This window comes from Toxotes jaculatrix, chromosome 18 (assembly GCF_017976425.1).
Source record: "Toxotes jaculatrix isolate fToxJac2 chromosome 18, fToxJac2.pri, whole genome shotgun sequence".
In the NCBI taxonomy this organism is placed as follows: Eukaryota; Metazoa; Chordata; class Actinopteri; family Toxotidae; genus Toxotes; species Toxotes jaculatrix.
Genome location: NC_054411.1, coordinates 2,357,605 through 2,372,555, shown reverse-complemented (window position 1 = coordinate 2,372,555; position 14,951 = coordinate 2,357,605). Strand labels below are relative to the sequence as shown.

At 43.2% G+C, this 14,951-nt stretch overlaps 1 protein-coding gene across 1 annotated transcript; it reads left to right on the top strand.

Moving 5' to 3' along the window:
• Window positions 1-3,253: 3,253 nt before the first annotated feature.
• On the top strand, window positions 3,254-14,304 carry LOC121198243 (myosin-4-like). The gene is made up of 38 exons (XM_041062237.1): window positions 3,254-3,457; window positions 3,869-4,012; window positions 4,248-4,404; window positions 4,489-4,516; window positions 4,607-4,715; window positions 4,818-4,910; window positions 5,011-5,074; window positions 5,161-5,259; window positions 5,367-5,470; window positions 5,573-5,711; window positions 5,833-5,951; window positions 6,250-6,399; window positions 6,492-6,662; window positions 6,757-7,063; window positions 7,274-7,350; window positions 7,876-7,963; window positions 8,059-8,176; window positions 8,253-8,376; window positions 8,463-8,599; window positions 8,694-8,949; window positions 9,056-9,298; window positions 9,387-9,563; window positions 9,648-9,793; window positions 9,942-10,032; window positions 10,124-10,513; window positions 10,599-10,725; window positions 10,822-10,940; window positions 11,017-11,213; window positions 11,293-11,476; window positions 11,730-11,895; window positions 11,992-12,116; window positions 12,204-12,512; window positions 12,606-12,809; window positions 13,185-13,310; window positions 13,389-13,559; window positions 13,711-13,815; window positions 13,908-14,003; window positions 14,107-14,304. Exons 1-38 carry the CDS (start codon window positions 3,254-3,256, stop codon window positions 14,302-14,304), a joined length of 5,862 nt encoding a protein of 1,953 aa, XP_040918171.1.
• The last annotated feature ends 647 nt before the right edge of the window (window positions 14,305-14,951 follow it).

The following is a 14,951-nucleotide window of genomic DNA, read 5'->3' as shown; positions in this document are numbered from 1 at the left end:
TCACCAGCCTGAACACTGATGTTACAGCGAGTTGACTCTGCATATATTGAGTGTGAGTCTGGTCATACTCAGGCCAAACAGATGAGGTCTGTCTCCCCTCAGGAGAATGAAGGCACTTGTGGCCACTGCAGCGCTTTGCCTGGTCTTTTGAGACCCTGAGCAGGACTTTGGAGAGTTACACTTTATTTTGCAATGAGCAGACGTGCAGAGGAAAACGAGAATACTGTCAACTTAAAGCAAAGTGCAAAAATAATTCATTTATATTTTTATTACTAAGGTCAAAGTTAAAGGTGGTGTTCCTGTGGATAATGTTAGGCAGAAATCACAAAGAAACTGGTTTAATAAATGATGTTTCCCTGACCTGTATATTGTCTCCTCCTCATCCTGTCACCACGGTAAAACAGCTCAGCTTTGTCTGAAATGAAAGATACAAAAAAGAAAACAAGGGAAAAATTAGGCTATTTCTGTTTCACTGTCCATTTTTTTTTTTTTTTTTTCACTGCTGATCAAAAGCTCTTGGATGTCTCGCTGCAGAGCAAAATCCTAGAAAAGATCTAATATTAATGCCATTTTCATCTACTTGACACAAATGGGCTGTTTTAAGCCGCAGACGAGGGAAACAACCAGATACAGGATTGAGTTTCTCATCCTGACTGATCTCTCTCTTTTCTTAGATCAGAAGGAAACATCTATGGCTGCCTTGTGTCTACATATAGTTATATACATACAGATTTTTAACATTTATTTTACTGTATTTTATCTGATCCCTCTGATATTCTCGCATAGTAACTGAGCATCGCTTTCATTTCACTGCGTGTTTTACTCTGTGTCTCTGTGCATGTGACAAACAAAGAAATCTGAACCTTGAACGTCAGGATTTGGATGTTTACTCACCTGCCTGAGTTTTACCTGCTCCGCTTTTCTTCTGACGTTAACTGAAGGTGTGAAAACAGCAGTTCTGAATCAGTCATAGATCACCTCCAGGCATTTTCTTGACATTTTACTTTCTATGAACTGTCAATAGCATTTATAGTGATTCATGAGGGTCAGAGGTCAATCAGATGCAGTTCCTAAGGACAAAACACCCACACATAAGCAGAGCACTGCAGTGTCCACAGATTAATGTAGCGAGGAGTTCACCGACCTGAACACTGGAGAAACAAAACAACCACTTAACAAGAGCATGGCACAGCACAGGAGGACCAGCTCCTCCAATCAGGACTCAGCAGTCCACCCGCACCTGAAGGACAAGTGACACCTGTTTGAGGACAGCAGTGGTTTGAAAAGAGGAATGAAAGAAGCCACCTACGTCAAACTGGAACCCCCACCACTAAACAGAGGAGGTGGTGGTCTGCGACACCACTTATTAGCTACTTACCATGCAGTCTTGAGATCCCGCCCCAGGCAGATTAACACCCACTCACACCATGACTCATGTGACCTCAGCGGCTCTCAAGGTGCTAACGACCCTGAAGGAAGGTAAATACCTGGACTCCAGCAGTCAGTCAGACCTGAGGAAGCCTTTCCGACGAGAAGGTGGAACGTCTATCATCTAGAAAAACATGAGTAAATGTACTTAGTTACTTCACACCACAGTCATAATGACAGTACCAGTACGCTGATGTTTAGAAGGTATAATACAGACCATCTTAATGTAGCATGTTAGCGTGCTGCAGGTTTGCCTCCACTTTGTTTCCAACCTCAGAGAAGAGAATTACTCAGGACCCAAGTGTCCTGTAACCTTCGAGCTACACCTGAATAAAAATCCTTGCTGTAGCATCTACACACAGTGAACGTTTTTATGTGCTGCTGAAGAAACCCATAATGGTTGAAAAGGCTTCTATCTTCCTCCGTGTTACTTGATTTACAAGATGATAAAGCTGAGTTCAAAGAGCCTCACTCCGACAGAAGAAACGTTTGCTGTCCAGCTGATATCAGCTGTGCAATCAGAGTGAAACCTAAACCTGCTGGCAAAGACACCACGTCTCGCCTCACCTTGCTGTGACATTATAGCGACATGACCCGATAACCTCCAACGGGCCAGAAACAACAGACAGAAGTATTCACTCTGAGCTATGATTGGTTAACACTGAAGATCCCGGCGCGTCCTCACACATGAATCACAATGGACGTCTCACGCTGGACTGTTTACTTTGGACCTCTGCCGCACTCTCATTGTTAAACAACTGTATCCCACTCAGGCTTTGATGGCCTTTATTTCCGTAGCAGCTGCCGGCAATAATCCTCTAAAAGGAATATAATCAATCCTCTTCAAATCCACTTTTAAAGGTTGTCTGCCTGTTCGTGTCCGGGCACTAATCACCTCAGTCTGCTTTATCCACCGAAACAGCAGCTGTAAGACCCTCAAAACATGCTGGGTCATCAAAGGGAATGTTCAGCTTTCTGCTGAATGAGAGTGGAAGAGATCTTATAGATAAATTTATCTACTCTCCAAACAAATATTTGTCTTATCAAATCAAAACTTTGTGTACTACAATTAGAATGTCTAAAATATTGACCAGTGTGTTCAGATTTTACTTTACTTTATTACTTTATTTTACATTTACTTTCAAGACATATAAACATGTTTCAGTATTGTTTTATCAGAATCAAATATTTGTTGGTTTCTGTGTTATTTTATGTCCCGTTGACTCCTGAACAAGAGACATGTCACAAAGAACAGCTGAACTTATCTCACCTTGTTTCAAACATTGTTTTCTTGCATTAAGGAAAAAATGTCCTCACTATGAGACCAAGTTTACATGTTGAAATCAGGGCCACATTGGACAAATGTCTGCTTATTACGTTCTCTTCTTCAGATGTGACATTTTGCTGTGTCAGGATCTATATATAACTGTCCAGCATCTTGTGCTTAATCCAGGATCCATCCTTATCCATGATGAGCAACAGGTTCGCGTAACTCTACCGGTCCATGCCCATGTAAAGGAAGCAGGCTTCACACCAAGGACAATGGCGAGATATAAAAAGGGACAGTGTGACTGGTTATATTTGTTATTGCAGCACAATCACGAAGAGTCCACGATCCTTCAGTATCTAAGAGCTGCTGCTTCAACTGTGCAGGATTATTCTCTGTTTGCGTCTTTAAAAAAAACTTGTTTCAAACTTTAGTCCTGAACTTTGTGGTGAAAACAGCATCACAGTAAGTGGGTGAGTATAATTCTTATTCATTATCTCCATGTAAACGAAATGAAGAGACGCTGAAGGTGATTTGTCTTTGATTCAGGACGAGAAAATGAGCACAGATGGGGAAATGGCAATCTTCGGGCCGGCTGCCCAGTTCCTCCGTAAGTCTGAGAGGGAGAGGACGGAGGCTCAGTCTCGCCCGTTTGACAGTAAGACGGCGTGCTTCGTCAGCGATGAGAAAGAGCTGTATGTCAAGGCTGAGATCCAGGACAGGGCGGACGGCAAAGTCACTGTCAAGACCGTGGATGACAGAGTGGGTGGACTGAAGGGTTACACCCATGAAATGACCTTTTGTTAGACACTGAACAGTGAATGTGGCTTTTCTGTTACACAGGATGTTTGAGCAGGATTTGATTCCAGCGTGGTGGAGAAGATTTTACGCAGCTTCATGGTGACTGTCTGCAAAACCTGCATTAAAAAAGCCTGCAGACTTTTATTAGTCTGGCTCTCAGCTGAGACTTTCAGTCTCCCCTGAAGCTTTAAATGCTTCTTCACTTTCCACAGGAGTAATATTTTGTAAGAAAATCTGACTTTACATGATGTTTTTAAAGTTTGTGATGATGGCGAAGATCCTGTGTCCTAAAAAAACTCTAATTTGTCTGCAGTATCATTCAGCTTTAAGCGTCATACTAATCATACAGACATTTCTGTTTCTGTTTCCCAGACTTTGACCGTGAAGGAGGACCAAGTGTTTCCCATGAACCCCCCAAAGTTTGATAAGATTGAAGACATGGTGATGATGACGCACCTCCATGAGCCTGCAGTGCTGTTTAACCTCAAAGAACGCTACGCAGCATGGATGATCTACGTAAGTCCTGCAAGACACATGATGCCAAGCAGATGCACACAGTTAACTTTAAAGAGGGAGATGCTTAAAAACAGAAGCCAGAACTTAAAATTAGTTTAGTCTTCAACACATGCAGGTCACTATCTCATAAAATTACAGCTTTAATTTAAGAAAAACGTGAAACTACCTTCTTACAGTTTTCCAGTTTGCCCAGTTTTCTGGGATTTAAACATTCATGGCTTTGTTTTCCATGCAGACCTACTCTGGGCTCTTCTGTGTGACTGTCAACCCTTACAAATGGCTGCCGGTCTACAACCCAGAGGTGGTGCAGGCGTACAGGGGGAAGAAGAGGATGGAGGTTCCCCCTCACATCTTCGCCCTGTCTGATAACGCCTACCAGTTCATGCTTACAGGTGCGTTTGCAGCCAAAAAGTCAATACAATGGAATCATTTTCCTCACCGTGTAATTGTGGTTGTTTCTTTTTTTTCCTCCCCAGATCGTGAAAACCAGTCTATACTCATCACGTGAGTAAAGCAGCCATTTTGAATCTAATGACAGACTACTGGCAGGTCAAACTACCAAAAGCTGAAATATGTATTTATGGTTTTGCTTAGTGGAGAATCCGGTGCAGGCAAGACTGTCAACACCAAACGAGTCATTCAGTACTTTGCGACAATCGCGGTGTCAGCAGACAAGAAAAAGGAGACCAGCAGTAAAATGAAGGTGAGCTCATGCAGGTTTTGACAGGCCGTGCAGCTCGTGGAGCCCCTCATCTGTTTTTCAGAGGGGGCTGGGTGTCAGACTTACAGGTGTACTCTTCTACAGGGGACTCTGGAGGATCAGATCATCCAAGCCAACCCGCTGCTGGAGGCTTTCGGGAATGCCAAAACTGTGAGGAATGACAACTCCTCTCGCTTTGTGAGTGAGCCCGAGGGACTTCATGGTGATTTGATTCAGCAGGAATTTATTCAACGCAGAGAGTTGATGTCACTTTTTTTTTTTTTTTTTTGTTGGTTAGGGTAAATTCATCCGGATACACTTTGGCACGACAGGGAAACTGGCATCTGCAGATATTGAAACATGTAAGTTTGTGCAAATGTTTTGCAGAATATTGCCTGATTATGTTGCAGCAAGATTTAAAGTTAATTTTGCCTTTTCTTCCTGGAAGATCTGCTAGAGAAATCGAGAGTGACATTTCAGCTGGCGGCTGAGAGGAGTTATCACATCTTTTATCAGCTTACTTGCAACAAGAAGCCCGAACTTATTGGTATTCTGACGAATCCTTTCTGTCTGGTTTAATTATTCTTTCTCTCATATGAAGTCAGATGCAGACGTTCATACACAGAGATTCTAACTTGATTTCTCTCACTTAAGATTTGCTTCTCATCACCACCAACCCCTACGACTTCGCCTTCATCAGTCAGGGGGAAATCAGTGTCAAAAGCATAAACGATGCAGAGGAGTTAATGGCCACAGATGTGAGTTGGCTCAGTGAAAGCACATGGAGCCTGCTCAGTTTTTCAGTTCACACATGACTTTTCCTATTTGTTATTTATTTATTTTTATTCTTTCAAACACAGGAGGCCTGTGACATTCTGGGTTTCACCAATGAAGAGAAAGTCTCCATCTACAAGCTGACTGGTGCTGTGATGCATTATGGGAACATGAAGTTCAAGCAGAAGCAGCGGGAGGAGCAGGCGGAGCCCGATGGCACTGAGGGTGAGGACCATCCATCAACGCTCATGCTGTCATGCAAAAATAAAAGGAAGCAGCATAAATGAAAAGATAAATTAAAACAGGTTTTTTGTTTGAGGTGATTTTTTTTTTTCTTTCACTGCAGAAGCCGATAAAGCAGCGTATCTGATGGGCCTGAACTCTGCTGATCTGCTGAAAAACCTCTGTTATCCCAGAGTGAAGGTTGGAAATGAGTATGTTACCAAAGGACAAAATGTGCAGCAGGTAAAACTGCAACCAAAAATCTCTGAATAATAATAGTGAATAAGAAATAAATGACCAAATGAAGTGACCACATAGTAGATAAAACAATGACGTCAATTATAAATGAGAAAATGCACAAGTTGAGGGGCTGTGTATAAAAATCAGTACAATTATCAATAATCTGATGTTTATGAAATTAAACTTGAACGCCTCAGTCACAGTTTCACTTCAAATCCAATGTGCTGGGCTGCAGAGCCAACATGTTAAAAATGAGTCACCGTCCAAACACTTGTCTCTTTTTATCTTTCCCTTTCTCCAGGTGTACAACTCCATCGGTGCTCTCGCAAAGTCAGTGTATGAGAAGATGTTTTTGTGGATGGTCGTACGAATCAACCAGCAGCTGGATACAAAACAACCCAGACAACATTTCATCGGCGTTCTCGATATCGCCGGCTTCGAGATCTTTGACGTAGGAGATTAAAGTCTGTGAAATGTTTTTTTCCACAGGCTCGCTCAGTGATGTGCTTTTGCTTGAATGTGGTCTTTACTATTTTCCTTTAGTACAACAGCATGGAGCAACTCTGCATTAACTTCACTAATGAGAAGCTGCAACAGTTTTTCAACCACCACATGTTTGTTCTGGAGCAAGAAGAATACAAAAAGGAGGGGATCGACTGGGAGTTCATTGACTTCGGTATGGACCTGGCAGCCTGCATTGAGCTCATTGAAAAGGTATTGTATACTCTGTCATTTAAATATTATCCCAAATGGAATTAAACGTTCCAGCTGTCATAATAATAATTGATGAAAATGGTTTGTTTCCAAGCCGATGGGAATCTTCTCCATCCTTGAGGAGGAGTGCATGTTCCCAAAATCATCAGATGCCTCATTCAAGAACAAACTCTACGACCAACATCTTGGCAAGAACAGCTGCTTCCTGAAGCCCAAAACGGTCAAAGGGAAACCTGAAGCTCACTTCACGCTGGTGCACTACGCCGGCACCGTGGACTACAACATCACCGGCTGGCTGGAGAAGAACAAAGACCCACTGAACGAGTCTGTGGTGCAGCTTTACCAGAAGTCATCGGTCAAAATATTAGCCATGTTCTATGCAAGCTTCTCTGGATCAGATGGTAACTAAGCTTTTTAAATCACTGTGGGCTTTTCTGAATATTTCCATGTACTTGCAGGAGGATAGCAAGAAGAGCGGTGATTTCTGATTATGGACACAAATGAAGAAATAATGTACATGCAAAAAGACAGTGATCTATCAAAGATCTATCAAACACTGTTTTATAAGTCAACCAATAAGTAATTGAATATTTAAATTCACCATCATGCAGATGCAGCTGCAGCAGGAGCAAAGAAAGGATCCAAGAAGAAGGGAGCATCCTTCCAAACGGTGTCGGCTCTGTTCAGGGTGAGATAAAAGTCAAACAGTACCACAGTAAAATGAAGTTTTTGGTGAAATACGCTATTTCACTTTCTCTACAAACAAAGGAAAGCCAACTGCACTGGAACTAAATCATCATAACTTGTGGGGTGTTAATTATTGCTTTTCTTACAATAAAATAAATAATAAAACTTACAGTGGAAATTTAACATTTCGGGAAAATAATTTGTTTTCCTGCTGAGAGTTAGATAAGAAGATTGATGCCACTCTCATATCTGTACACCAAATAAAAAACTACAGCCAGCAGCTGGTTGTTGTTTGCCCCAGTTTCCAGTGTTTGTGCTAAGCTAAGCAGCTGCTGGCTGTAGCCTCACATAACAGATGAATATGAGACGTATCAATCCTTTTTATCTAACTCATCACCATAAAGTGAATAAACATATTTCCCAAAATTGTTCTATTCCTTCAGTGAAAAAGAGAATATTGATAAGTGAACATTAGAAATTAAAAAAACCTACAGATTCAACAGTTCACGTGTAAATGTTTCTGCAGGAGAATCTGGGGAAGCTCATGACCAACCTGAGGACAACTCATCCTCACTTTGTGCGATGCTTGATACCAAACGAGACCAAAACTCCAGGTAGTTTTTTTTCTTTTTTTAAAAAATAATTTCAGTTATAGATACATGTCCCCAAAAACAACATGAATAAAAATAAACCACTGTCTTCATCACAGGTGTCATGGAAAACCATCTGGTTATCCACCAGCTGCGCTGTAACGGCGTGCTGGAGGGCATCCGCATCTGCAGGAAAGGATTCCCGAGCAGAATCCTCTATGGGGACTTTAAGCAGAGGTAAATGAAGCTTCATACTTTAATATTTCATAATGTTTGGTCTCATGCTCAGTCAGACCCACTATTCCTCCCACAGATACAGGATTCTTAACGCCAGTGCTGTTCCCGAGGGACAGTTCATGGATAACAAAAAGGCTGCAGAGAAACTGTTGGGCTCAATCGACGTGGATCACACACAGTACAAGTTTGGACACACTAAGGTTTCCTTTTGTTAAAGCTCACTGGTTAAATGGTGGAGATCAGGAGCAAATGAGCTGTGCAGATTAATAATTACCTGTGATTCCAGGTGTTTTTTAAAGCTGGTCTGCTGGGAGCTTTGGAGGAGATGAGAGACGAGCGGTTAGCCCAGGTTGTGACATCCACTCAGGCCCTGTGTCGAGGATACCTCGTCCGGCTGGAGTACAGGAAGATGATGGCCAGAAAGTAAAGATATTTAATGTGTTAAAGCTGCAACTTCACATGTTGACATGTACAGATACAAAGTCAAATGCAACTTATCGGGGTCTTATTTTGACAGGGAGGCAATCTACACCATTCAGTATAACTTCCGTTCTTTCATGAACGTGAAACACTGGCCATGGATGAAGCTGTATTTTAAGCTCAAACCTCTTCTGAAGAGCGCAGAGGCTGAGAAGGAAATGGCCCAGATGAAGGTGGATTTCACAAAACTCAAAGATGATCTGGCCAAATCAGAAAATCGGAGGAGGGAGCTCGAAGAGAAAATGGTCTCCGTCGTGCAAGAGAAGAATGATCTCCTACTGCAAGTCCAAGCAGTGAGTTAAACCACAGAGAGAGTCTGTAGAAGCTTACAGTCAGCATCATTATTATTATTACATTTTTTACTTTAACTTTAATTTTGGTGAAAAAACCTGATATCAGGAGGCAGACAACCTGCTGGATGCAGAGGAAAGATGTGAGGGACTCATCAAAAGCAAGATCCAGCTGGAAGCCAAGCTGAGGGAGGTGACAGAGAGACTGGAGGACGAAGAGGAGGTGAATGCTGAGCTGACCGCCAAGAAGAGAAAACTTGAGGACGAGTGCTCAGAGCTGAAAAGAGACATCGATGACTTAGAGATCACTTTAACCAAAGTGGAGAAGGAGAAACATGCCGTCGAAAACAAGGTAATGTTTTATACTGCGTTCTACTTACCGTGGCTATACCAACATGTTGGAGGAGAACTCTCACGTCTGTTCTTAATAATGGCTCCAGGTGAAAAACCTCACAGATGAAATGATGAGCCAAGACGAGAACATCGCCAAACTGTCCAAGGAGAAGAGAGCCCTGCAGGAGGCTCATCAGCAAACACTGGACGACCTGCAGTCAGAGGGGGACAAAATAAACGCTCTGACCAAAGCCAAAACCAAACTAGAACAGCAGGTAGATGAGGTGAGTTGCACAGTAAAGGCTGGAAAGGAAATGTATAGTATACGACAATTAAGATGCATATGATGACAAGGCTTGTATTTTTAGCTGGAGGCTTCACTGGAACAAGAGAAGAAGGTCCGTATGGATCTGGAGAGGGTCAAGAGGAAGCTGGAGGGCGATCTGAAACTCGCTCAGGAGTCCATCATGGATCTGGAAAATGAGAAACAGCAGCTGGATGAGAAGCTGAAAAAGTGAGTTTTGTCCCAGTGTCATCTCTTTAATAAAGGTCGATGATAGAAACCTTCAATGGGCATTTACAGTATACTTTAGCGTACTGTATTGTGACCAATAAAGTTAAGTCAAAACAGAATGAACAGTGGGTTTCGTTTCACTTTACAGAAAAGACTTTGAGTTGTCACAGCTGCAGACAAAGATAGAAGATGAGCAAACCCTTGGTACACAGCTGCAGAAGAAAATAAAGGAGCTCCAGGTAACAGATCATTTACTTACTATAGGTTTGAGGTGATGTTACAAAGCTAAATTACTTGGAGGATCACATCATTGTAATCCCGTATCCTCAGGCTCGAATTGAGGAGCTGGAGGAAGAAATTGAGGCTGAGCGTGCGGCTCGAGCCAAAGTGGAGAAGCAGAGGTCTGATCTGTCCAGGGAGCTGGAGGAGGTCAGTGAGAGGCTGGAGGAGGCCGGAGGAGCCACCGCTGCTCAGGCTGAGCTGAACAAGAAGCGAGAAGCCGAGTTCCTCAAGCTACGCAGGGAGCTGGAGGAGTGTTCGCTGCAGCACGATGCCACCTCTGCTGCTCTGCGCAAGAAACATGCGGACAGCGTGGCCGAGCTTGGAGAACAGCTGGATAACATCCAGAGGGTCAGGCAAAAACTGGAGAAGGAGAAGAGCGAGTTAAGGCTGGAGCTGGACGACTTCTCGAGCAACATGGAAACCATGGCTAAAGCAAAGGTTGGTTATTATATTTATCATGACCTCAATGTTCACTTCCATTTTAAGAGATGACAAGTGACAAGTTTCTATTTCACACTTAAAGATTAATTTAGAGAAAATGTGCCGTTCACTTGAGGATCAACTGCATGAGGTAAAAACCAAAGAGGAGGAGCATCAGAGACTCATAAATGACCTTTCAAGTCAGAAAGCTCGGCTGCAGACGGAAAACGGTGAGGAATATTTCATCAGATCTGAGCCATAAAGTCGCGTCGTCTCATACACTCACAGACAAGCCAGTTCTAATTTGTCTTAAACTTGTCCTCCAGCTGAAATGTCTCGCCAGCTTGAAGAAAAAGAATCGTTAATGTCACAGCTAACTCGGGGAAAGCAAGCCTTTCTTCAGCAGATTGAGGAGCTGAAACGACTTCACGAGGAGGAGGTGAAGGTAAGTGAAGAGACAAGCATGATCCATGTTGATGATGGAGCTGAGCGTTTATGCTTTTTCTGTAATTTCTTTTGAGGCTAAAAATGCCCTGGCTCACAGTTTGCAATCAGCCCGACATGACTGTGAGCTGCTACGAGAGCAGTACGAGGAGGAGCAGGAGGCCAAAGCTGAGCTGCACCGCTGCCTGTCCAAGGCCAACAGCGAGGTGGCTCAGTGGAGAACAAAATACGAGACCGACGCCATCCAACGCACTGAGGAGCTCGAGGAGGCGAAGTAAGAAGAATCTCCACTTCAGTTTAAAACAGGATATAATGTTAGGGGACCTGATGATATCCCGTATGTTTTCCCACAGGAAGAAGCTTGCTCTGCGGCTGCAGGACGCTGAAGAAGCTGTGGAGGCCGTTAACTCCAAGTGTTCCTCTCTTGAAAAGACAAAGCAGCGGCTGCAGGGAGAGGTGGAGGACTTGATGATGGACGTTGAGAGGTCCAATGCTGTTGCTGCTGCCTTGGACAAGAAGCAGAGAAATTTTGACAAGGTTTTAACCTTTATACTTTACAAGATGCCATGTAAATGCACTAATGTAACTGGTACAATAACTGAGCTGCTCATTGGGTAAAATGTAATCAACTACACAGAAAGTATAAAGATGAGGAGAGAACCATTTTAACATGGTAGGTGCTAAAACTGTGTTCTGCTCGGTCAGCTTTGTACCTGGACAGATATACGTAGGGGCTGCACTTCTTTTGTGGTTGTTTTTAAATATTCAACTGTCTAATGCCTACCTGTAGGTTGTGGCTGAATGGAAACAGAAATATGAGGAAGGTCAAGCTGAGCTGGAGTCAGCTCTGAAAGAGGTGCGCTCCTTAGGTACCGAGAACTTCAAGATGAAGAACGCTTTTGAAGAATGCCTGGAACAGCTGGAGACCCTCAAACGGGAAAATAAAAATCTGCAACGTATGTCAGCACCTTTTTTGTTAATCTACAATAAAACAGCGGCCAATGTTTATTAGTGGCAATCGTAGAACATTAGCACATTTCTCTTTGTTTCAGAGGAAATAATGGATCTCACAGAACAGTTGGGAGAAACGGGCAAAACCACCCATGAGCTTGAGAAATCAAAGAAACAGGCCGAGCAGGAGAAGTTAGAGGCTCAGACTGCTCTGGAGGAGGCCGAGGTACGTGGAAGAAAAACATCTAAATCATAAGTAAAGATGCTCAGCCATTTCTGGTCAATATGACTGTGCATGTCCCTTTGTAATTAGGCCTCCCTGGAGCACGAGGAATCCAAGATCCTGCGAGTCCAGCTGGAGCTGAGCCAGGTGAAGTCTGAGGTGGACAAGAAGATAGCAGAGAAGGATGAAGAGATTGAACAGCTGAAGAGAAACAGCCAACGAATTGTTGACACGATGCAAAGTAATCTGGACGCCGAGGTCCGGAGCAGGAACGACGCCCTGAGAATGAAGAAGAAAATGGAGGGAGACCTGAACGAGATGGAGATCCAGCTGAGCCATGCTAACAGGCACGCGGCCGAGGCCCAGAAACAACTGAGGAACTTACAAATTCAGCTCAAGGTGAGTCACTTATAAGAAGCTGTACAGGCTGAACAGTGTTTCCTTCATCAGCACATTCAGTAGAAAGACAGTAGTTTTTATTTGACTGTGCAGGAAGTTCAGATTCACCTCGACGATGTCCTGAGAAACAACGACGACCTGAAAGAGCAGGTGGCCATGTCTGAGCGCAGGAGTAACCTCGTGCAGGCTGAAATGGAGGAAATCAGAGCGGCTTTGGAGCAAACGGAGAGGAGCCGCAAGTTAGCGGAGCAGGAGCTGCTGGACGCCAGCGAGAGAGTCCAGCTCCTTCACTCACAGGTTCACATCTACTTTTATCATGTTTTCATCAGCCTCCACTTTCACAAGCTTTTCGCTGAACATTTCCTGGGAAACAGGAACCTTTGGATACTCAATTCCCCTACTTGGCTTTGGACCAGAGGAACCAGGGTCTAAATTAACAAAAGCCAAAGACCGATCATATTTCAGCAGGTGGTACTGTCTGGTTTGTTGGGTCGAAGGAAAGAACTGTGAAGCATATATTAAAGTTGACTTCAAACGACATTTGTCCATAGCCTGTTTTACAGTATCCCTGTATCACTATTAGCACCATTGTATTACATAAAACACCGTACCGGAAACCTTGAAATGATCATATTTTAATAGTCTAATGTCAAACGACATTATCTCTGACAGAACACCAGCCTGCTCAGCAGTCGGAAGAAGCTGGAGGCTGATCTGTCTCAGATTCAGGGTGAGATGGACGATAGTGTCCAGGCAGCCAGAAATGCTGAAGAGAAAGCCAAGAAGGCCATCACTGATGTAAGTGCTGTGTGTGCGTTTTGTGTCTAGATTTTGCAGGAGCAGAAGTCTAACTAACCATCTGACTCCATTTTACAGGCCGCCATGATGGCTGAGGAGCTGAAGAAGGAGCAGGACACCAGCTCCCACCTGGAGAGGATGAAGAAGAACCTGGAGGTGACGGTGAAGGACCTGCAGCAGCGTCTCGACGAGGCCGAGAACCTGGCCATGAAGGGCGGAAAGAAGCAACTCCAAAAACTGGAAGCAAGGGTCACGTATTGAACTTTAATCAGTTTAATCAATATCCTGATTGATTTAATGACGGATTGATAATTTTCAGTTTATGAAACTGTTACATATCCAAACATATATTCCAGAAAAAGACTGAGTCGGTTAAATAAATTTGCTAACTCCTTTGCAGGTGCGAGAACTTGAGAACGAACTCGAAGCAGAACAAAGACACGGATCAGATGCTGTGAAGGGCGTTCGCAAACTTGAGCGCAGGATTAAGGAGCTCACCTATCAGGTAAACTCATGGAAAAACCTCATTCTTGTTTATGCAAAAAAAGTGCGTGAATATTTAGTTGTCAATATTTGTTTTCTGTTACCAAATGTCAGTCTGATGAAGACAAGAAGAACATGGTGAGACTGCAGGAGCTGGTGGACAAACTCCAGCTGAAGGTCAAAGTGTACAAGAGGCAGGCTGAAGAAGCTGTGAGAGACTTCTTTTTTTCTGTCAAGTCTCACTCTGAAACCAACTCTGGAACCAATGTGAGATTCAGAGATTTGTATTCATCACTTGTTTGGTATCTGACAGGAAGAGCAAGCCAACACTCATCTGACTAAGCTGAGGAAGGTGCAGCACGAGCTGGAGGAGGCTGAGGAGCGCGCCGACATCGCTGAGTCCCAGATCAATAAGATGAAAGTCAAGAGTCGTGACATGGGCAAGGTGAGTCAGTCGGCTTCTGGCAACAAACCGCAGCTCATAAATACTGATAGAAAAATTAACTGTTGACGTCTTTCTCGTGTTTTCATTCACCAGGCAAAAGACAGCGGAGAGTAGTTATGACAGGCTGCCATGAAGAGGAGAAAGTCTGCTGTGCCTCTGGAGTTAGTATGCAACATACTCTTCATCAAATATGCATGTGGTTCTAAATTTAAAGCTGCTGTGTGTATAACTGCATGTGATCATGGTGACTTTCAAATTATTCTGATGGCCAAAGTTGGTGCAGGCTATATGCTGGTTTCAGCTCATTCACCTCAGTACCTCAGTGCCTGTTACCAACCGGAGGGAGCAAAAGCAGGAAATTTTCCAATTCTACACATAGTGGCTTTAAATATGAGGATCAGCACCTGGAACTGATAGCATTATTTTATTTTGTGGTAGTGGATGTATGTTGCCTTAATTGAAATAAAATCTAGAGGAAAAATCCACTGTCTGATTTCTTTCACTGTTCTACAGATAAATTACCATTATTATTAAAATGATGATTACTCAGAGACTGAAATGTGAGCAAGCGAAACACACTACAATCTGACTTTAATTTTACAACATATTATGCTTACTTATACAGACTATAGCTCTTGCCAGTCTTGCTAAATATAATGGATAATTAATATACGATGTATGTATACAACATCTAGAAGTGGAGAAAGATTCAA

Bases quoted from the DNA above. Each gene is read 5' to 3' on its own strand.
- LOC121198243 (XM_041062237.1), top strand. From the start codon at position 3,254: ATGAGCACAGATGGGGAAATGGCAATCTTCGGGCCGGCTGCCCAGTTC. The intron at 12,810-13,184 runs GTTCACATCTAC...TATCTCTGACAG, and splicing joins TCCAGCTCCTTCACTCACAG to AACACCAGCCTGCTCAGCAG. The intron at 14,004-14,106 runs GTGAGAGACTTC...GGTATCTGACAG, and splicing joins AGAGGCAGGCTGAAGAAGCT to GAAGAGCAAGCCAACACTCA.